Source organism: Zootoca vivipara, chromosome Z2 (genome assembly GCF_965207765.1).
Source record: "Zootoca vivipara chromosome Z2, rZooViv2.hap1.1, whole genome shotgun sequence".
NCBI classification, from domain to species: Eukaryota; Metazoa; Chordata; class Lepidosauria; order Squamata; family Lacertidae; genus Zootoca; species Zootoca vivipara.
The window spans coordinates 47,164,814-47,186,884 of NC_142585.1; the positions used below are offsets into that span (position 1 = coordinate 47,164,814).

Here is a 22,071-nt window from a genome sequence, read left to right on the forward strand (position 1 = left end):
TGATTAGAACACATATCCATAGGCTTTGCGGAAAATAGGTAGTATGAAGCAGAAGGCAGCATGAGGGCTGAATGTTGGAAATGCAGCAGGTGGGTCTTGGAAACCCATGACATCTCCACACAATCTTCCACACTGTATTTACCTTGCAAGGAAAATGAGAACTTGTTGAGGAAGGGCAGGGAAGATGACTCACCAACACTCTTTACACTGAAAGCTGCTATGGAGCAGCAGCTAATAACCATCCCAAGCTAGAACCTGTCTCCAGAACAGAACTGGGCTTCAACTAGGGAGATCTGGGTTCTGATACCCACTTGATCCTCGAAGTTCACAGATGAAACTTGAGCCACTGACCCAGTCCCAGCCAATTTTACCTCGACAGCCTGTTGTCCAGATAAAGGAGGGGAAAGGCAACTACCGTGTTTCGCCTTTTTTAATATGTAGTCAAAGTAAGCCATGGCAGGGTTTTGAAGCATTTGAGAAATATAAAACATACCCCGAAAATAAGCCATACTTCTGCGCTGCGGAAACCAACCCCCACAGGCACCTCCACTCACAGAGTCACTCCATGCGGCCAGCACTGCAGGAGCGCGATCAGCTGTGAAGCGGCACTCCAAAAGCTCCGCTTCACAGCTGATCGCGCTCCCGCCTTGCTGGCTGCACCGCCGCGCTCTGCCTTCTCGTCCACCATGCATCCCCTGCCGCTTCCGTGCTTGCAGCCACCACTGAGCTCACTGCTTCTTCCTTGCCTGGCCTGGCCAAAGAGCTTGGAGCGCCCTGCAGTGGCGGGCGGGCAGAGCGCCTGAGCCAGCGGCCTCCGCCTGGCCCGGCCAAGGATACCTGCCGCCCCACCACCCGGAACCGGTGGCTGCTGTAGCGCTGAGCACGCAAGAGAGCCCAGCAGCGCCCTGAGCCGTAAAAAAAGTATCGGTAATAAAAAAAATAAGACGTCCCACCGAAAGTAAGCCACCCTGTTGTTGTTTTTGAGGAAAAAAGGTTATAAGACAGTGCCTTTAAAAAGGGGAAACACGGTATGTGTGCCACCCTCAACTTCTTGAAGGCATACTGAACAGATTAGAACAATTCAGCTCACATGCGTTCTTTCATACCTGCTTCCATTGACGGTAGGTGGAGAACTCCTGGGAAGGGATCAAAAGGCTCATTCTCAAGATGGGCTTCAACTTGGCAGGAAGCCCCTTCGACTCAAAGTACTCAAACTCCGCCTGGGACTCGCCGAAAGTCGGCACATAGAGGCACAGGCAAAGCATTTCCCCCAGCTGTGCTCAGGCTCTCTTGCAAATCACCCAATTCCGCTCCTTTCTGCTTTCTCGTGCTGGAGAGGAAATGCCGGCAAGGCTCATGACACATGCCTATGAGCTGTCCTCGCTGGGCTGCGATTGGCTGCCCGAGCCCTACCCTTCTGCTTAAAAGGGAAGCATGCGTCTCTCAAGCCCTTCCCAGCCACCCTGGAATCCTGACAAGTGCGTGTGAGGCAGCTCCAGATTGCTCAATCCCTGCTTTCCCCGAACGTCACTTTCCCTGGCAGGCTAGATTAACCCTCTGCAGCTTCTTCTACGCTTCAGAGCTACTCTAGACAGGGCTATGTGACAGTTCTACTTTACTGGTATGAAAAAGAGTGAAAGCCCTATGCAAAAAAACACTCAGGAAACCCAAACTGTTATTGGAACATCCATTTGTATGGGAAGGGCTAACAGGGGACAATTTTTTTTTAAGGGAAGAAGAATACTAGTGGGGTGCCACAGGGATCTGTCTTGGGCCCAGTCTTATTCAACATCTTCAGCAATGACTTGGATGATGGGCTTGAGGGCGTCCTGAGCAAGTTTGCAGATGACACCAAATTGGGAGGGGTGGCCAATACCCCAGAGGACAGGATCACACTTCAAAATGACCTGAACAGATTAGACAACTGGGCCAAAGCAAACAAGATGAATTTGAACAAGGATAAATGTAAAGTACTACACTTGGGCAAAAAAAAAATTAAAGGATGGGAGACACCTGGCTTGAGAGCAGTACATGTGAAAAGGATCTAGGAGTCTTGGTAGACCACAAACTTGACATGAGTCAACAGTGTGATACAGCAGCTAAAAAAGCCAATGCAACTCTGGGCTGCATCAATAGGAGTATAGCGTCTAGATCAAGGGAAGTAATAGTACCATTGTATTCTGCTCTGGTCAGACCCCACCTGCAGTACTGTGTCCAGTTCTGGCATTCCTGTCTTCCACTGCCTGCTGCAGTTTGGTCAAACTCATGTTTGTAGCTTCAAGAACACTGTCCAACCATCTCGTCCTCTGTCGTCCCCTTCTCCTTGTGCCCTCCATCTTTCCCAACATCAGGGTCTTTTCCAGGGAGTCTTCTCTTCTCATAAGGTGGCCAAAGTATTGGAGCCTCAGCTTCACGATCTTTCCTTCCAGTGAGCACTCAGGGCTGATTTCCTGATTTCAATAGTACTGAACAAGGTTAATTTCCCATTTTGCAGCCATTCACTTTGAACTGTGGGGGAAGCAAGGAGGATTCGGGAGATAGCATTTACAGACAGGAACCAGCTGCTAGCTATGGAATTACAATTGCTGAACTCTGATTGATCCTTGAGCTGCCTTGCAAGACTGTGGGATGGGACAGTAGCTGAGCAGTGTAGCCCATGCTTTGCGTGCAGAAGTGCCAAGTCCAACCCTTGGCATCTCTAGTTAAAGGCCAACTCAGGTGCCAGGGCTGGAATAAACTCTGCTGCCCTAGATCTTTGAAAGCTGCTGCATCTACATAAAACTGAGCTTGATAGACAAGCAGTTTGAGATTGTCCTGGTGTACATGTCACTTTGAAGCACAGTTAAGCTGAACTGTGGTTTCAAGATGCATGTGCAGTGTGCTTGGGCACAGGACTGAAATCATGCCTGTTTTGCTCCCCCACCCAACCACACAGCTGAGAACCAAGCCATGATTTGGCTTAGCACTATGTCCAAAGTTAGGTAGGTGACTTATGTCTCTCCAAACATACCACAAGCTGTAACCAAGAATTTTCTTTGGGGAAAATGGATCCTACTTTTGTTACATGAAGTTTCGTTAGAAGGGATCCTCGGGGTCATCTAGTCCACCTCCTTGCAATTGAAGGAATCTCAACTAAAGCATCTATGGCAGATGGACATCAAACCTCTGTTAAACCCATTTTTAAGGCTGAAAGCAGGAAGAAGTACTGTAACAAAACTGAACTACTAAACTGAACAAAGTCTCAGAGGCAGAATTATACAAAAGTTGTCATCTTTAGATGCGGCCAATATGGCCAACTATCACCCAGTCTCAAATCTTCCATTCTTGGGCAAAGTGATTCGGCGAGTGGTTGCTGAACAACTGCAGGCACACCTGGAAGAAGCGGACCATTTGGATCCCTTCCAGTTAGGATTCAGGCCTCACCAGGGGACTGAAACTGCCTTGGTCGTACTGGTTGATGATCTCCGGCGGGCTAGGGACAAAGGTGAGAGCTGTTTCCTAGTTCTGCTGGATCTCTCAGCGGCCTTTAACACCATCGATCATAACATCCTTCTGGACCGTCTAGAGGGGTTGGGAGCTGGGGGCACTGTCATACAGTGGTTCCGCTCCTTCCTCCTGGGCCGTGTTCAGAAAGTGGGGGGGGAAATGAGTGTTCAGACCTGTGGTGTCCCACTTGTGGGGTGCCTCAGGGTTCTGTCCTCTCCCCCCATGCTTTTTAACATCTACATGCAGCCGCTGGGAGAGATCATCAGGGGGTCTGGGCTGGGTGTTCATCAGTATGCGGATGATACCCAGCTCTACCTCTCTTTCAAATCAGAACCAGTGAAGGCGGTGAAGGTCCTGTGTGAGTGTCTGGAGGTGGTTGGAGGATAGATGGCGGCTAACAGATTGAGGTTGAATCCTGACAAGAAAAGAAGTACTGTTTGTGGGGGACAGAAGGCGGGCAGGTGTGGAGGACTCCCTGGTCCTGAATGGGGTAACTGTGCCCCTGAAGGACCAGGTGCGCAGCCTGGGAGTCATTTTGGACTAACAGCTGTCCATGGAGGCGTAGGTCAATTCTGTGTCCAGGGCAGCTGTCTATCAGCTCCATCTGGTACGCAGGCTGAGACCCTAACCTGCCCACGGACTGTTTCGCCAGAGTGGTGCATGCTCTAGTTATCTCCCGCTTGGATTACTGCAATGCGCTCTACGTGGGGATACCTTTGAAGGTGACCTGGAAACTACAACTAATCCAGAATGCTGCAGCTGGAGTGGTGACTGGGTGCGGCCTCCAAGCACAATTCAAAGTGGTGGTGCTGACCTTTAAAGCCCTAAATGGCCTCGGTCAAGTATACCTGAAGGAGCGTCTCCAGCCCCATCGTTCTGCCCGGACACTGAGGTCCAGCGTTGAGGGCCTTCTGGTGGTTCCCTCATTGCGAGAAGCCAAGTTGCAGGGAAACAGGCAGAGGACCTTTTCGGTAGTGGCGCCCGCCCTGTGGAAGACCCTCCCATCAGATGTCAAAGAGAAAAACAGCTACCAGATTTTTAGAAGACAGCCCTGTTTTGTTGTTGTTGTTGTTTAGTCATTTTGTCGTGTCCGACACTTCGTGACCCCATGGACCAGAGCACGCCATGCACTCCTGTCTTCCACTGCCTCCCGCAGTTTGGTCAAACTCATGTTGGTAGCTTTGAGAACACTGTCCAACCATCTCATCCTCTGTCGTCTCATTCTCCATGTCGTTTAGTCGTTTAATCGTGTCCGACTCTTCGTGACCCCATGGACCAGAGCACGCCAGGCACTCGTGTCTTCCACTGCCTCCTGCAGTTTGGTCAAACTCATGTTCGTAGCTTTGGGAACACTGTCCAACCATCTCATCCTCTGTCGTCTCATTCTCCTTGTGCCCTCAATCTTTCCCAACATCTGGGTCTTTGCCAGGGAGTCTTCTCTTCTCATGAGGTGGCCAAAGTCTTGGAGCCTCAGCTTCAGGATCTGTCTTTCCAGGGAGCACTCAGGACACCTAGATAGGCCTGTTTAGAGAGGCTTTTAATTTTTAATCGATTATTTTATTCTTCTGTTGGAAGCCGCCAACAGGGGGGTACAAACAATAATTTATTAATTTATTATTATTATTATTATTATTATTATTATTATTATTATTATTATCATCATTTCTAGCAGAATTATCTCACAAATGCAAATTATACTGGAAAGGTAGACCATTACATTGTGGGGAAACTACACTGTAATAAATCCTGACAAAATTTTAATTATGTCACCACAACTTGTATGTTCAACTGGTAAGCTGAACATGAAAAATAGGACAACCAATTCGTCCGTTCAGAGCCCTTTTAAGTTATTACTTCACCAGTTGTGCCCTTTCATGTCTGTTACCTAACATGGATTAACCTTCTCTCCCCCTCCCGCCACCTCTGACGTCTATTCTCCATAGCAAACAGGATCTTGTCGCAAAATTCCAGATCCTCTTAGAGATCAGCAGCAGGCTGCGCAAGAGGCGGGGGGAAAGCAACCCAAACTTCACCTCACTTCTGCCAACCAGCATCCAAGTGCTCACAGCCAAGTGAGCTAAAAGCGCTGCCGCTTTCTGGTGTTTCGTCTGCCAACTATAAGTGAACAGAGTTCAACTCAAGACAAATATTTTAGTTGAGATAGCTAGAAATCTAAAGCTTGGGTATGAGCCCAGCCGCGCAGGGACCAGAGACGTCACTTTTTAGTTCAAACTGAAGCACATGACCGTTTTGTACTTTTTTTTTTTTTTACAACGTAATCTACCTCTACTTGGAAACTGGTAACCATAGCTGGAACGTGGGAAGAGGCGTAAGGGAGTTTCACTGCTCCTGTATTACTACCGTAATGGGATGTACCATAGAATCATAGAGTTGGAAGAGACCACAAGGGCCATCCAGTCCAACCCCCTGCCAAGCAGGAAACACCATCAAAGCATTCTTGACATATGCCTGTCAAGCCTCTGCTTAAAGACCTCCAAAGAAGGAGACTCCACCACACTCCTTGGCAGCAAATTCCACTGCCGAACAGCTCTTACTGTCAGGAAGTTCTTCCTAATGTTTAGGAGAATTGTAACTTACATAATTGTAGATTTCTCAAAAAAACCATTTGGTGCAGGCATCCCCCCCAAACTTCGGCCCTCCAGATGTTTTGGCCTACAACTCCCATGATCCCTAGCTAACAGGACCAATGGTCAGGGGTGATGGGAATTGTAGTCCAAAACATCTGGAGGGCTGAAATTTGGGGATGCCTGCACCAAATGGTGTTTGTTAGAAATCTACAATTATGGAAGTTACAATTCCCCTTTGGTATTACTGGTGTGCTGTTTTACTTTGTAAATATTTTTCACTGATTTGGTAAAGGGGCCCCTGACCATCAGGTCCAGTCGTGTCCGACTCTGGGGTTGCGGCGTTTATCTCGCTCTATAGGCAGAGGGTGCCGGCGTTTGTCTGCAGACAGCTTCCAGGTCATGTGGCCAGCATGACAAAGCTGCTTCTGGCGAACCAGAGCAGCACACGGAAACACCGTTTACCTTCCCGCTGGAGCGGTCCCTATTTATCTACTTGCACTTTGATGTGCTTTCGAACTGCTAGGTGGGCAGGAGCTGGGACCAAGCAAAGGGAGCTCACCCTGTCACAGGGATTCAAACCGCCGGCCTTCTGATCAGCAAGCCCTAGACCAGGGGTCCCCAAACTAAGGCCCGGGGGCCGCATGCGGCCCAATCGCCTTCTAAATCTGGCCCACGGACGGTCCGGGAATCAGCATGATTAGAATGTGTCCTTTTATTTCAAATGCATCTCTTGGTTATTTGTAGGGCCTGCCTGGTGTTTTTACTTGAGTAGAATCTGTCCTTTTATTTCAAATGCATCTCTGGGTTATTTGTGGGGCATACGAATTCATTCAAAATATAGTCCGGCCCCCTGCTGAAAAAGTTTGCTGACCCCTGCCCTAGACTCTGTGGTTTAACCCACAGCACCACCTGGGTTTTTGTATTTATAAATGCTTGTATTTATAAATGCTTTGTACTTATAAATATTTGAGTTTTTGTATTTATAAATGCTTTCATTTTGTACCATCACCCCCATGGCAATGTTCCCTCATATGAACACTCAACCAGCACGCGTAGTTATCGCAAGCTGCTCTTCTCACATCAGGTGCCAGTACCACTCTTGACTCAGTCCCAGTAAATTATATCCCTGTTTCACTTTACAATACCTTCCTTCTCCAAAATAGCCTGATTCTGGCCATCCTTCCTTTTCTCTCTCTCACCCCTCCCTCCCTTCTCTCTCTTCCCTCCCTCTCTTGCCCCCCCCCCCCAGTTTTGATCCTGGGTACACCCCTGAGTGATGGCGAACTATGACACGTGTGTCAGCACTGACACGCATAGCCATTTTCGTTGACACGTGGCCGCATGCTGAGACTTCACTTCCAGCCGACGGCGTAATGCTGCTGGCAGCTCATCTCTGGGGGCCTTGTGGACTTCCGGTAGACTTCTCATGGCCACCTTATGGGAAGAGAAGACTCCCTGGAAAAGACCCTGATGTTTGGAAAGATTGAGGGCACTAGGAGAAGGGGACGACAGAGGACGAGATGGTTGGACAGTGTTCTCGAAGCTACGAACATGAGTTTGACCAAACTGCGGGAGGCAGTGCAAGACAGGACTGCCTGGTGTGCTATGGTCCATGGGGTCACGAAGAGTCGGACACGACTAAACGACTAAACAACAACAAACGTCTAAACAACAACAATATTTCTTATTTGAGGGTAGTATTTTTATGTTGTCTCTGAAAGAGTAATGGAAGCCAAGCAAATACAGTGGTACCTCTGGTTACGATCCGTTCTTAGCCGGAAACCGTTCTTATCCGGAGGTACCACTTTAGGTAATGGGGGCCTCTCGCTGCCGCCGCGCCACTGCCGCGTGATTTCTGTTCTCATCCTGGAGGTAAAGTTCTTAACCCAAGGTACTACTTTCAGGTTAGCAGAGTCTGTAACCCAAAGTGTTTGTAACCCGAGGTACCACTGTAGTCCCAGAATCTTTGAAGCCTTTAACTGTTGGCTTCTTTGCTTGACTCCTTCTCAACCCCCACCTCCCTAATTAAGTTTTCTTGCAGAGAGCACACAGTTCCTCTCTAACTGCAAGCTGAGATGCCAACATAGCTAAGGAACGTCTAATGTATCCAGGGGAACAAGAGCAACAGGCAGGACTTTTTTCCCAGTCTAACATCACACAAGCAGCATTCATCTCATTTTATCTAGAAAGTGGAATAAAAGAAAGCATGTTAATTGTCACATATGTTCTCTAACACACTATGTGCATGTTTCTTATTTATGTTATGCCTTTTCATAAAATCTAATGTCCAATGTGGCTAATATAATAAAATTCTTATGCTAAAACTATACAAGAAATTTAACAGTCGTGGACACTAGGTTGGGGAGAGAATGCAAATACCAAAGTTTGTGCAAACTGGTTTTATTACTTGGTGCCTAAATCTTAACAACGAAGGCTGATGAAGCTGGCTAAGGAGGGCATTTATGAAATTGAGTGCTACAATAGAAGAAGCTCTGCTTGTAGATCCTCCTGCTTTCTAAAGCTTCCAGAATTTCAAATGAAAGCAGGCACTTTGTTTTCCAGCCAAAAATGTGACTTTCCAAGCCTGACATTGTCAAAGAACGACCTTCAAGAGGGCCAATAGTAACCAAGAGCATTTGTGCCACTCACAAAAAAATGTTTCCCCAGCCCATACCAAAGATCTAGTCCAGGCATCCCCAAACTTCGGCCCTCCAGATGTTTTGGACTACAATTCCCACAATCCCTGACCACTGGTCCTCTTAGCTAGGGATCATGGGAGTTGTAGGCCAAAACATCTGGAGGGCCGCAGTTTGGGGATGCCTGATCTAGTCTGTGTGCTTAATGATAGTTTGAGAAAGAATAATCTGGAACAGTGGCTTGTTTGCTTGAAAAATTAATGAAGGCTCTACCCCACAGGAAAATATAATCTCAATGGAAAAGATGCCAGGAAAAGCTTTCAGAATGATAAAGCCTGGATGTAAAGTATTTACATTTTTTTTTCAAATTGCATTTTTTCAAGGAAGCATCCAGCAACACTGCCAATTCCTCCCTTGCTGGATCCTGAACCAGAGTTTTCAACACAATAATGTGCTGATATATAATTATCCTGTAATGTAAACTACTGTAACAAATCGAAGCAATAAATTACTGGCTGTGGGGCTAGATCATTTCACATTTATTTTAAAGGTGTTCTTTTAAAAATATAACTGCTTCAGTTCTATCCCCCTGCAAGTGACAATTTTAAAATTGCATTGACTATAGAGGAAAGTTATCTGTGGTCCTCCAGCTTTTTGTGTAAGGCGTTTAGCACGCCTCCCCTTGAAAGGCAGGTTCCCATATCAAGAGATAAAAGGTTCACATGATCTCTCACTCTCTCTCTCTCTCTCTCTCTCTCTCACACACACACACTCACACACACAATCCAAATAACATTCTACAGTACAAAGAGATGAACATTTCATAGAATCCTAGAGTTGGAAGAGACCACAAGGGCCATCCAGTCCAACCCCCTGCCAAGCAGGAAACACCATCAAAGCATTCTTGATATATGGCTGACAGCAATGCCGGGTCAGCTAGTAGAATCATAGACTCATCCAGTCCAACCCCCTGCCAAGCAGGAAACACCATCAAAGCATTCTTGACATATGCCTGTCAAGCCTCTGCTTAAAGACCTCCAAAGAAGGAGACTCCACCACACTCCTTGACAGCAAATTCCACTGTTGTTGCTTTGAAAGTCTACATTGAAGTAAATTCATAACTTGAATGCTATAACAGGTTTTTGTAGCCAAACACGATTCAACTGAAGTGCCAGTATCATGCCCTCTCAAAGCTTTGTAATTTGTTCAACAATTATTGTAATGTGTATCTCTAAAAATATAACAAAGCCAGAAGCTTCAAATCCCATTTATTTTGTAAAACACAACCATAAATGTGTTTGAAAACTGCCTGGAGATTTTAAATATTAAGCAGTTTAGAAATACTTTTAAACAAACAAGCACGGTAAAATAAGCACCAAACAAGCACCAAATTTAACATCCCACTTCCTATCAAAAGAACTTCTGCCACTCTATAATATAGATTATTCCTCTATGTAACATAATCTTTCAGTGCTAATGATATTTGTCCCTAATAATAGCTTTACCATCAAGCCGCTTCCATAAAAAACATTTCAAGAGGCAAACTATTCACTATTTCTCTTTTCCTCCAACCATGCAACCAAGTCTTAGCATGCCCCATCCTTGATCTTTTACAGCCATGTCACATTCACACACACCTGTCCAGGCTAGTGAGTTATTCCCACACTGAAGGATGGTGGTGAATAAAAGCCACAATACCTGTGTGAAATGCTCTGCGGGTCCAACTACCAATAGAATAGTTGGTCTCCTTTCAGAGGGATTAGTCTCTTTGTTGAGCGGTTTCCCCAGCATCTTTGGTCCCTGGTCTGGAGATTCCTTTGCCTCATTCTCCTTTCCTTCAGCAGGGCCTTGACATGTAGCCTTTGAAAAAAGGCGTGAAAAACCCCACCAGAGGGACTGCAGCATCACTTACCCTTCAACTAAAGCCCTGGTAAAGAAGTCACTGCAGACAGTGGTTTAAAAAGAAAAAGAAAAAGTGAATGCACTACCAAGTATCCTGCATCGTGGCAATGCTTCAAACACAGCAACAACAGCAGAAGAGTTGCAGCCGCTTCCTGCCTTCAAAATTGCTGTTCTGCTGTCGTGTCTGGCGTCACGAGCAGTTTACTCAAATAGACAATGAAAGGGGAAATCGCAAGTCTCCTAGCATGAAGCAAAGATGCTGGATGTTACGGAAAGGCTAAACAAAAGAATGCAAAGGCACTGCTCTTAGAAAGCTTGGGTAACAGATCCTTTCACTGCAGACAGCCGTAGCGATTGAACCTGTGCTTCCAGCTCATCCCATACACATCAAAGGATCAGAAGCCCAGAGCATCCAGCCTGCATTCTCACTGCAGCAGTGCTCAGCCAATCCCTGTTTCTAACACTAGCATGTTCATTATTCAAGCAGCAATCTTGAGCCAATCAGGGAAGCGTGTGACTAGACAGTCTCTTGCATGCAGGCAGACAATTCTGCAGAGTGCTGACTATAACCTCAAAGATGAGGTTGCTCGACCTGGCTAACAATCAAGGGGGGGGCAGCATTATAAACAGGGGAAAGCAGAGCTGAAGACACATTCAAAAGATGTTCCAGCATCTGAACCATGACCCAGACAAGAATCTTGGAAACAGAGGAAGGAATCCCTTGTCTTTTTCAAACCATGCCTATGTTCGACGTCAGCAAAATCATTGTTCTTTAGGGGCCTTTGTAGGAACTAAGGCAGGCATCCCCAAACTTCGGCCCTCCAGATGTTTTGGCATACAACTCCCATGATCCCTTGCTAACGGGACCAGGGGTCAGGGAAGATGGGAATTGTAGTCCAAAACATCTGGAGGGCCAAAGTTTGGGGATGCCTGGTCCATGGGGTCACAAAGAGGTGACCTCATGTAACAAAAAGCTAGAAACTCCCATAAGGCGTATTATATCAACTTCGGCACCCGTTTCAACAAATTCCACTGCTGAACAGCTCTTACTGTCAGGAAGTTCTTCCTAATGTTTAGGTGGAATCTTCCTTCTTGTAACTTGAATCCATTGCTCCGTGTCCACTTCTCTGGAGCAGCAGAAAACAACCTCTCTCCCTCCTCTATATGGCATCCTTTGATATATTTGAACATGGCTATCATATCACCCCTTCACCTTCTCTTCTCCAGGCTAAACATACCCAGCTCCCTAAGCCGTTCCTCATAAGGCATCATTTCCAGGCCTTTGACCATTTTAGTTGCCCTCTTCTGGACATGTTCCAGCTTGTCTGTGTCCTTCTTGAACTGTGGTGCCCAGAACTGGACACAGTACTCCAGGTGAGGTCTGACCAGAGCAGAATACAGTGGTACTATTACTTCCCTTGATCTAGATGCTATACTCCTATTGATGCAGCCCAGAATTGCATTGGCTTTTTGAGCTGCTGTATCACACTGTTGACTCATGTCAAGTTTGTGGTCTACCAAGACTCCTAGATCCTTTTCACATGTACTGCTTTCAAGCCAGGTGTCTCCCATCCTGCATTTGTGCCTTTCATTTTTTTTTGCCCAAGTGTAGTACTTTACATTTCTCCTTGTTCAAATTAATCTTGTTTGCTTTAATACACTGTGACAGATTACATTCAATGTTTATGCCCAACATCTTACCTTAGTCTAACGATTAAAAAAAAAACCAGGAAGCTAGATAATACTTGTCAGGGGAATAAGGGCCAAACTAGATATTCAATGTAAATACAAATTTATGTGGTAATGACATAGGTGCCTAAAGGAGATGGCTCAATGCTTTTACTGCCCATAGCTCACTTTCTGCCATCTGATCCCCCAAATGATCTTTCTACAGTTAAGCTCACTTCTAGTATCAGAGGCTGGCTAGGAAAAACAGTGCTCAGGACAAAGACTGCAGGGAACTGAGCTAAGGGTGGGGAGAAAAGCATTCTATACTCCTCACCCATGAGCCTTTTTTGCTCTACAAATCATATCCCCTTTTTATATGTGATAGCTGGCCCTGCACGCGTTGCTGTGTGTTAGTCTGTGAAATGGAGGGTAATAGCCCCCCTTCAGATCCCCCTGAGCCTCAGAGTCCCCCTGTTTTACAGGTGTTCTGTTTAAACAGGGGTATCCCTGTGAATCCCCCCACCCTGTTCCGATCTATTAGTTATCCCATCCCCTCTTCCCTCCACCCCCCAGGTCATCCCTGTGATTGGGGTTATCCTGTCCTGAACCATGAGGTATTTGAAGTTAGGAAATATGTTAATCGGTGGGTCGGCTGTTCTTGGGGCTAGGGTTTGTTCTATGGATGTTTGTCATTGTATTGTGGAGTGGTCTCTTTGTTGTGGTGTGGTGGGTAGGGGGTGGATTAGTGGGGAGATGTGGAATGGAGGAAAGTGTTGCAGGGTGTGTGTGAAATGTAGGTAGTAATGGTTGTGAATTGGGTTTATGAAGGGGTTGTGGGGGGGTATTGGTAAAATTAGGAAGTTAAGAAGTCATGTAGGTGGGGGTACAGATGGGGTATGTTACATTCAGAGTCCTTTTTGGAGTGTTTGAATTGTAGTTATGGTAGCAACAGAAGGCCCTCTCTTCCCCCCCCCCGCCCCGGGCCTAGTGGGGGCCTGGCAGCCTGGCAGGGGCCTACATAAGACAAAGGCCGTGCTGCGACCTGCGATCAGGGCGCTCTCCCCCCCCCCGGGCATAGTGGGGGCCTAGCAACCTGGCAGGGCCTAGGGGTCTGGTAATGGCCGCCTTGGTGGTTTCAGTTGCTTGGTTGATGATGTCATTATTTGGTTTGTGGGTGTGGTGTAGATTTCACAGGAAGGGAGGGGGTGTACTGTGAGAGGAATTCCAGTTGAGGGCGCTGTTTTACTTGGTGGAAGATCAGGTTTCTACCTGCACAGGTGTGAGATTTGAAGTATTTTTTTCTGCAAACACTCAGGGAGTGGCATGGATTGTTGTGTCCAAATTTCAGCACAATCGATCAAACGGTTACGGAGAAAAGTGGAGCCCACACTTTCACAATTTTTACATTTTTATATATATAGATGTTTAAAACAAAGCAAAACATGGACTTGCTCCTATGTCCAGCTTGGCACTAGGGAAGCAGAAACCAGACTGAGTCGTGATTGAGTGTTTCTATGCCTTAATTATAGAAGCCTAACATGACCTCTTTGCATTGTTTCAACATCTATATTGGGCAATGCCGCCCTCATTATGCTTGCCACACATTTCACAGACATATTTCAAGTTGAAAGTCTGGAGCTGGCTCTATTTTAACAGTTTTGTTCCTTGGAGTCTAGAATTGCTAACATAGATTTTCATTTAGGATTTGGTTAAGAGTTGCTGCACTTTTGCAGAGTATGCAAATAATGTGTGGAGAAGTTACTTTTTTCTTAGAGCTATAGCTGCAGACCCCTTCATGGATCCATGCCTTGTCGTGGCGAAGGGGCTTGAATAACTCAGAGAAGGTGAGTCACCTACATTTCCTCACTTGCATTTGCGGTTTGAGGACCCGCCCGTGAGAAATGAAGACACAGTGACACATGGATTTGAGTTAATGGGTAAAATAAGTCCACAACTTTACTGGTTAGAGCAGGGGTCAGCAAAGTTTTTCAGCAGGGGGGCAGTCCACTGTCCCTCAGACCATGTGGGGGGCCGAACTATATTTTGAAAAAAAAATTGAACGAATTCCTATGCCCCACAAATAACCTAGAGATGCATTTTAAATAAAAAGACACATTCTACTCATGTAAAAACACCAGGCAGACCCCACAAATAACCCAGAGATGCATTTTAACTAAAAGGACACATTCTACTCATGTAAAAACATTCTGATTTCTGGACCGTCCACGGGCCGGATTTAGAAGGTGATTGGGCCGCATCCGGCCCCCGGGCCTTCATTTGGGGACCCCTGGGTTAGAGCAAGTGAGAGGTATTGGTATTGGCTTAGGCATTGGCACCCTAGCAAGCATGACCCCCCCCCCCTAGCAAGCATGCCTGTGGGGTGTCATATAAGGTTAACACGCCAAGGGAGGAGCCCAAACGGATTACAGTCTCTGCTTCCTGCTCAACAGGAAATTAAACCTGACATGCAATATCAGGCTGAATCATTGGTGTCAAAATTATACAAGACTATTAAAACAGCCATATCACATTTAGGTGAGATTTCCCATTAAAGTCACCGAGATAAGTAACAGAATGCAGACAGACTATGGTGATATTTATCTCACAGTACAAATTTCCAGACCATCACTTACAATTTTACAAGTTGCATGTGGTATTGCTGGAGGATTTGGGGGAAGAGGCAGGCTTGGTGATCACAAATAACATCTAACTACCACAACTAGAGAAAACATATAATAATAATAATAATAATAATAATAATAATAATAATAATAATAATAATAATTTATTATTTATACCCCACCCATCTGGCTAGGTTTCCCCAGCCACTCTGGGCGGCTTCCAACAGAAAAATGAAATGAAATAATCTATTAAACATTAAAAGCCTCCCTAAACAGGGCTGCCTTCAGATGTCTTCTAAAAATCTGCTAGCTGTTTTTCTCTTTGACATCTGATGGGAGGGCATTCCACAGGGCGGGCGCCACTACCGAGAAGGCCCTCTGCCTGGTTCACTGCAACTTGGCTTCTCGCTACGAGGGAACCGCCAGAAGGCCCTCGGTACTGGACCCCAGTGTCCCGGCAGAACAATGGGGGTGGACTACTGAGGATATTACTACTGTACTGTACTGATATGATCCAGGTCAAAAATATCAGCTGGAAAGGTATCCATCTCTCTCATAATAATCCCACGCAGTTCATTATTTTTTCCATGAGTACTACTGTACTACTTCCATTTATGTAATACAGTACAGTAGTCTGTTATATGGCACCTCAAATGTCACAGTGAGAAGAGAAACATTTATCCATAAATATAAGAATGAAGGCTGAATATATGCAGTTAATCTGTCCGAGAGTGATAGTTTATAAGAGAAAACTTGTAATCAACTGAAGACAGTTCTGAACACAGTTGCAAAGTTTTAAACGGGAACTCCAAACACTGTAGCTTGTGGTGCAAATGAGCAGCTCTTGGAACATGTGAAGATGTCAAGTAGTAGAGGTCACAAGCAGGAATCTAGACAGTCGATACATGAGAAGACAAGTGAGAGAGGAGTTGCCACAGTCTGTGAGAAAAGAGATGAAAGTAAAGATGAGGATTCTGAACAAGGACAGATGAAAGGAGGTCATACCAATAAAAGCGTGAAAGGGAGAAGAACATTTACTAAGAAGAACATTTACTAGTACAAATGTAGTGGACAGTCACAATGTTCATGGCACACATCACGCTTACAGATAGCAGAAATGTAAGAGCATTTCCATGTACTGAGGCTAACTTTGAGCCTCTTCCACACTACGTGCATCACATTTTGATCCAGGCCCGGCTCGCCCATTGACTCTAGTGGCGCGTTGTGCCAGGGCGCCTGAGCGATCAGGGGCGCCCCAGCAAGTGGAGGAGCTGCGCAGCGGCCTCCCTTTTCCCTCCACCAGCCGCGCCGGGAGAGCAGGGAGGTAAGGGAGCGGAACAGGGGCACTAGGACCCTGTTCCGCTCTGCAGCGCCAGTGTCATCCCTCACCCCGGCGCCACTTCTACCAATGAAACGCAGCGCCCTGTTGGCGGGAAGGAAATGGAGTCGCGGGAGACGGTGGGAAGGCCACAGCGCAGCGCGGCCTGCTGGGAGAAGGGAGGAAGGCCGCACAGAGCAGCGGCGTCCCCTCTCCCACTCAATCCGGCATCGGACAGGCGGGCAGCCTCCGGCACAGCACACCCCTGCTGTAAGGTGCGGGGGCTGCCGTGAGGCTCCCGCATGCCAGATAAGAGCTTTCCTCTTTTTTTTAAGAGTGGGATCCCTGCACCAGGGTGCCCGATGACCTTCAGACGGCCCTGGTTTGATCATTGTGAAAGAAAACTTAAAAGCAGTACAGTGGTTACGAACGGGAACCATTCCAGAGGCCCAGCCATATCCCGAAACCTTCGTAACCGGAGGTGTCTCTTCTGCACATGTGTGCGGCGCCGTAGAGTGCTTCTGCGCATGCGGCAAACCCACTTCCAGGTTTGCAGCATTCACAACCTGAAAGTTACGTTACCCAAAAGTAACATAATCCAAGGGTCCACCGTATTTTAAACAAAAGTTACAAATCTAAATATCCTAGCCAACCTAAATATTATTCATATCGTGAATCAGCTGAAGCATCATTTCTGCGAAATAAAGCTTTCAAATGTTTCAGGAATTATTATTTTTTTACAAGTTCTCCAAAATTATATACCCATCAGTACATTCAACAGCAATGGGAGACACCTGGCTTGAATGCAATGGGAGACACCTGGCTTGAGAGCAGTACATGTGAAAAGGATCTAGGAGTCTTGGTAGACCACAAACTTGACATGAGTCAACAGTGTGATGCAGCAGCTCAAAAAGCCAATACAATTATGGGCTGCATCAATAGGAGTATAGCATCTAGATCAAGGGAAGTAATAGTACCACTGTATTCTGCTCTGGTCAGACCTCACCTGGAGTCCTGTGTCCCAGCTCCCTAAGCCGTTCCTCATAAGGCATCGTTTCCAAGCCTTTAACCATTTTGGTTGCCCTCTTCTGGACACGTTCCAGCTTGTCAGTATCCTTCTTGAATAGTATGATAACTGTGATTGTTGTTGTTGTTTAGTCGTTTAGTCGTGTCCGACTCTTCGTGACCCCATGGTATGATAGCTCATACCAAAATAAAAAACTTAGTTGGTCTTTAAGGTGCTGCTGAAAGGATTTTTTTTTTTGTTTCGACTACGTCAGACCAACACGGCTACCTAACTGTAACTAGAAATATTGACCCAGTTAGACCAACAATGTGCAGAAGAGGGCAACCAAAATGGTCAAAGGCCTGGAAACAATGCCTTATGAGGAACAGCTTAGGGAGCTGGGTATGTTTAGCCTGGAGAAGAGGGGGTTAAGGGGTGATATGATAGCCATGTTCAAATATAGAAAAGGATGTCATATAGAGGAGGGAGAAAGGTTGTTTTCTGCTGCTCCAGAGAAGCGGACACGGAGCTATGGATTCAAACTACAAGAAAGAAGTTTCCACCTAAACATTAGGAAGAACTTCCTGACAGTAAGAGCTGTTCGGCAGTGGAATTTGCTACCAAGGAGTGTGGTGGAGTCTCCTTCTTTGGAGGTCTTTAAGCAGAGGCTTGACAGGCATATGTCAAGAATGCTTTGATGGAGTTTCCTGCTTGGCAGGGGGTTGGACTGGATGGCCCTTGTGGTCTCTTCCAACTCTATGATTCTATATACCCATCAGTACATTCAACAGCAAATGCAAACTTTTAGAATGCAATGTTGGGAATCGAATATAAGATGCACACACAGTGGAAGTAAGTTACTTGCTCGCAGTATCAGAGTAATGCCCAAATATTTTGCTGTTGTAGAAGAGGCTCAGCAAACAGCTCTGGACAAAGTTATACTGTACAGAGAATAATAAATTCCAGCTTGTAGCAGGCTTTTCAGAGAGAGATATACAATGCATTACTGTTGCACCAAATAACCAAGACACAGCACACCTAGCTGACATACATTATTGCCATGGTCATGGCTCGGCCATAACCACAGCAACAGGCTCATTGTACCTTGCACAGATTACCTCACCCCTGGGGCAATTTATGTTCATGAAGGAAATTAACCCCTACCTATGTCCAGCTGTTCCAACATGAAATTTCAGATTTATTGGTAACTAGCTGGCCCTGCATGCGTTGCTGTGCGTTAGTCTGTCAAATGGAGGGTACTAGCCCCCCTTCAGATCCCCCCCCCCGAGTCTCAGAGTCCCCCTGTTTTACAAAATCTCACGGCGGAGGTGGGGTTTGTGGGTGTAGGCTAGACTCCATGGGGAGGCAGGAGGAGGTGGAGGAGGAGCTGTGGGAATAACGCCACTAGAGGGCGCTGTTTTAGTTTCTGGAATAGCAGGTTTTTACCTGCGCAGGTATGAGATGTGAGCAATCCAAGGTTGTTCAAACACTCAGGTAGTGGCATGGACCATTGTGTCCAAATTCCAATTGGTCAAGCGGTTTCCGAGAAAAGTGGAGCCCACAGTTTCACCTTTTTTTACATTTATATATATGTATATAGGTGTATATATATATGAGTTGAAAACAATAGGTTTCAGGCAAAGTAATTAAAAAACAAGCTATGTCAGGATATGTTTCCATTTAATCTAGCACTGACATCTCATATCTCAAACAATTTTTCAGTTATCCTTCCTGAATGATGTGGTGCAGGAAAACGTGCAACCATTTAAATTATTTTTTTTAATAAAAAAAATTCCTTCCAGTAGCACCTTAGAGACCAACTAAGTTTGCCATAGGCAGGCACCCCCAAACTTTGGCCCTCCAGATGTTTTGGACTACAATTCCCATCTTCCCAGACCACTGGTCCTGTTAGCTAGGGATCATGGGAGTTGTAGGCCAAAACATCTGGAGGGCCGCAGTTTGGGGGTGCCTGGTCAGAGTTATGCGCATTCATGTGCATGCATACTTCTTCAGTGTTCTCATACCTATGACAAACTTAGTTGGTGTCTAAGGTGCTACTGGAAGGATTTTTTTTATTTTTTGTTTCGACTACATCAAACCAACACGGCTACCTACCTGTAACATTTAAAAATAAGTATATTCTAAGACAGGCATCCCCAAACTGCAGCCCTCCAGATGTTTTGGCTTACAATTCCCATGATCCCTAGCTAACAGGACCAGTGGTCGGGGAAGATGGGAAACATCTGGAGGGCCGAAGTTTGGGGATGCCTGTTCTAAGAATAGGTAAAGGGGCCCCTGACCATCAGGTCCAGTCGTGTCCGACTCTGGGGTTGCGGCGCTCATCTCACTCTATAGGTCGAGGGAGCTGGCGTTTGTCCGCAGACAGCTTCCGGGTCATGTGGCCAGCATGACAAAGCTGCTTCTGGCGAACCAGAGAAGCGCACGGAAACACCGTTTACCTTCCCGCCAAAGCGGTCCCTATTTATCTACTTGCACTTTGATGTGCTTTCAAACTTCTAGGTGGGCAGGAGCTGGGACCGAGCAACGGGAGCTCACCCCGTTGCAGGGATTCGAACCGCCAACCTTCTGATCAGCAAGCCCTAGACTCTGTGGTTTAACCCACAGTGCCACCTGGGTCCCATTAAGGATACCCCCCCCCAAAAAAAACCAACAACCAAAAAAAACCTTTCCTTCCAGTAGTTCTCGTGAACAAATTACATTTAATCATAATGGCTCTATGCTCCTATCACACTTTTACTCAGTGGCTTCAATGGAATACTCTCTGCTCCCTATCTATCGACCAGAAACTGTCCCACTAGCTGGCATATCCTTGCGGGATTACTTCATATGAAGCATTCACTCAAGCCCTTTTGCACACACACACACACACCCCAGGCATGGCAGAGCAGTCCTCAACTCTGACCCACCCCCACCACAAAAAGCTGTCGAAGCCTCACATCTCTGTTGTTGCTTCTTAACTGGTTTGTGCCATTATAATACAGTGGCACCTCTACTTACAAATTTAATGCGTTCCGAACGCACATTCATAAGTCGGCAAAATTTGTAAGTCGAATCCCATAGGAATGCATTGAGAGAAAAAATTCGTAAGTCGAAGCAACCCTATCTAAAAATTCGTAAGTAGAAAAAATCCTATCTAAACCACATCCAAGATGGCGGACGGAGCTCTATTTCTAAGTAGAAACAATCGTAAGTAGAGGTACCACTGTAGCTCCTTGCCCTTGTGTTCTTAACTAAAACTGGCTGGCCATATCACCTAAGAATTTTTCAGAAGTGCCGCTGCTATCTTGTTCAGTTCAAAATTAAGCCATAACCAGTCTTTTTATTTATTTTTTGGTGACTCCAGAGCACCACCTAATAACCAAGTTCAGATTTCCAGTTCAGCCCACCCACACCTATCTCTTCCTCTGCCTCTCTGTGTTTGCTCCACTGTTAAGGAGGAACTTTCGGTTGCTACACAGAAAAGGAGTGGATTCCTTCCCACCTTATTTCAGAAGAGAAGAGGTGTGAATGGGTGTACTTTTAAGTAAAATGAGCTTTGCTTTGGGAGAGGAGGGGTGAGAGAATCAAGCAAGAGTTGGGAGGTTGCCTTGTTGTTGTTTTGACAAATAATGAGGTCCAGGAAAGCTGCTTTGGAGAGGTCGGGAACCTCCTTCCTTCCCCCAACAACCCCCATTGTTTAGGAGGAATATTATAGTACAGCGGTACCTCTACTTACGAATGTTTCTACTTACGAACGGAGCTCCGTCCACCATCTTGTATGACCCTAACAGATTAGACAACTGGGCCAAAGCAAACAAGATGAATTTGAACAAGGAGAAATGTAAGGTACTCCACTTGGGCAAAAAAAAATATGAAAGACACAAATACAGGATGGGAGACACCCGGCTTGAGAGCAGTACATGTGAAAAGGATCGAGGAGTCCTGGTAGACCACAAACTTGACATGAGTCAACAGTGTGATGCAGCAGCCCAAAAAGCCAATGCAATTCTGGGCTGCATCAATAGGTGTATAGCATATAGATCAAGGGAAGTAATAGTACCACTGTATTCCGCTCTGGTCAGACCTCACCTGGAGTACTGTGTCCAGTTCTGGGCACCACAGTTCAAGAAGGATACTGACTAGCTGGAACATGTCCAGAAGAGGGCAACCAAAATGGTCAAAGGCCTGGAAACAATGCCTTATGAGGAACAGCTTAGGGAGCTGGGTATGTTTAGCCTGGAGAAGAGGGGGTTAAGGGGTGATATGATAGCCATGTTCAAATATAGAAAAGGATGTGGTATAGAGGAGGGAGAAAGGTTGTTTTCTGCTGCTCCAGAGAAGCGGACACGGAGCAATGGATTCAAACTGCAAGAAAGAAGGTTCCATCTCAACATTAGGAAGAACTTCCTGACAGTAAGAGCTGTTCGGCAGTGGAATTTACTACCAAGGAGTGTGGTTGAGTCTCCTTCTTTAGAGGTCCCTTCCAACTCTATGATTCTATGATTTAGATAGACTTACTCCGGCATATAAGATGACTTGGCGTATAAGACGATCCCCAACTTTCCCAGTTAAAATATAGAGTTTGGGATATACCATATAAGAAATATGACCCGGCGTATAAGACGACCCCTGACTTTTGAGAAGATTTTCCTGGGTTAAAAAGTAGTCTTATATGCAGGAATATAGAGTACTTGATCCTTGATCACTGCAGATGGTGACAGCAGTCACGAAATTAAAAGATGCCTGTTTCTTGGGAGAAAAGCAATGACAAACCTAGACAGCATCTCAAAAAGCAGAGACATCACCTTGCCAACAAAGCTCCGTATAGTTCAAGGTATGGTTTTCC

The 22,071-nt window shown here is 46.0% G+C and overlaps 1 protein-coding gene across 6 annotated transcripts in view; it reads right to left on the minus strand.

Moving 5' to 3' along the window:
- Nucleotides 1–22,071, minus strand: part of SLC25A25 (solute carrier family 25 member 25) — a 51,221-nt gene that overhangs the window by 27,390 nt on the left and 1,760 nt on the right. Inside the window, exon 1 of one of the 6 annotated variants that reach the window (XM_088665315.1) lies at nucleotides 10,409–11,001. The exons of 2 other annotated variants lie outside the window; for them this stretch is intronic. In XM_088665315.1, coding sequence (XP_088521441.1) covers nucleotides 10,409–10,615 — 207 coding nt within the window. In that variant the 5' untranslated portion in view covers nucleotides 10,616–11,001. Of the gene's footprint in view, nucleotides 1–1,106; nucleotides 1,384–10,408; nucleotides 11,002–22,071 lie in introns of those variants that run through there. 3 more of the 6 variants (XM_088665312.1, XM_088665313.1, XM_088665314.1) reach the window with 3 other exon arrangements.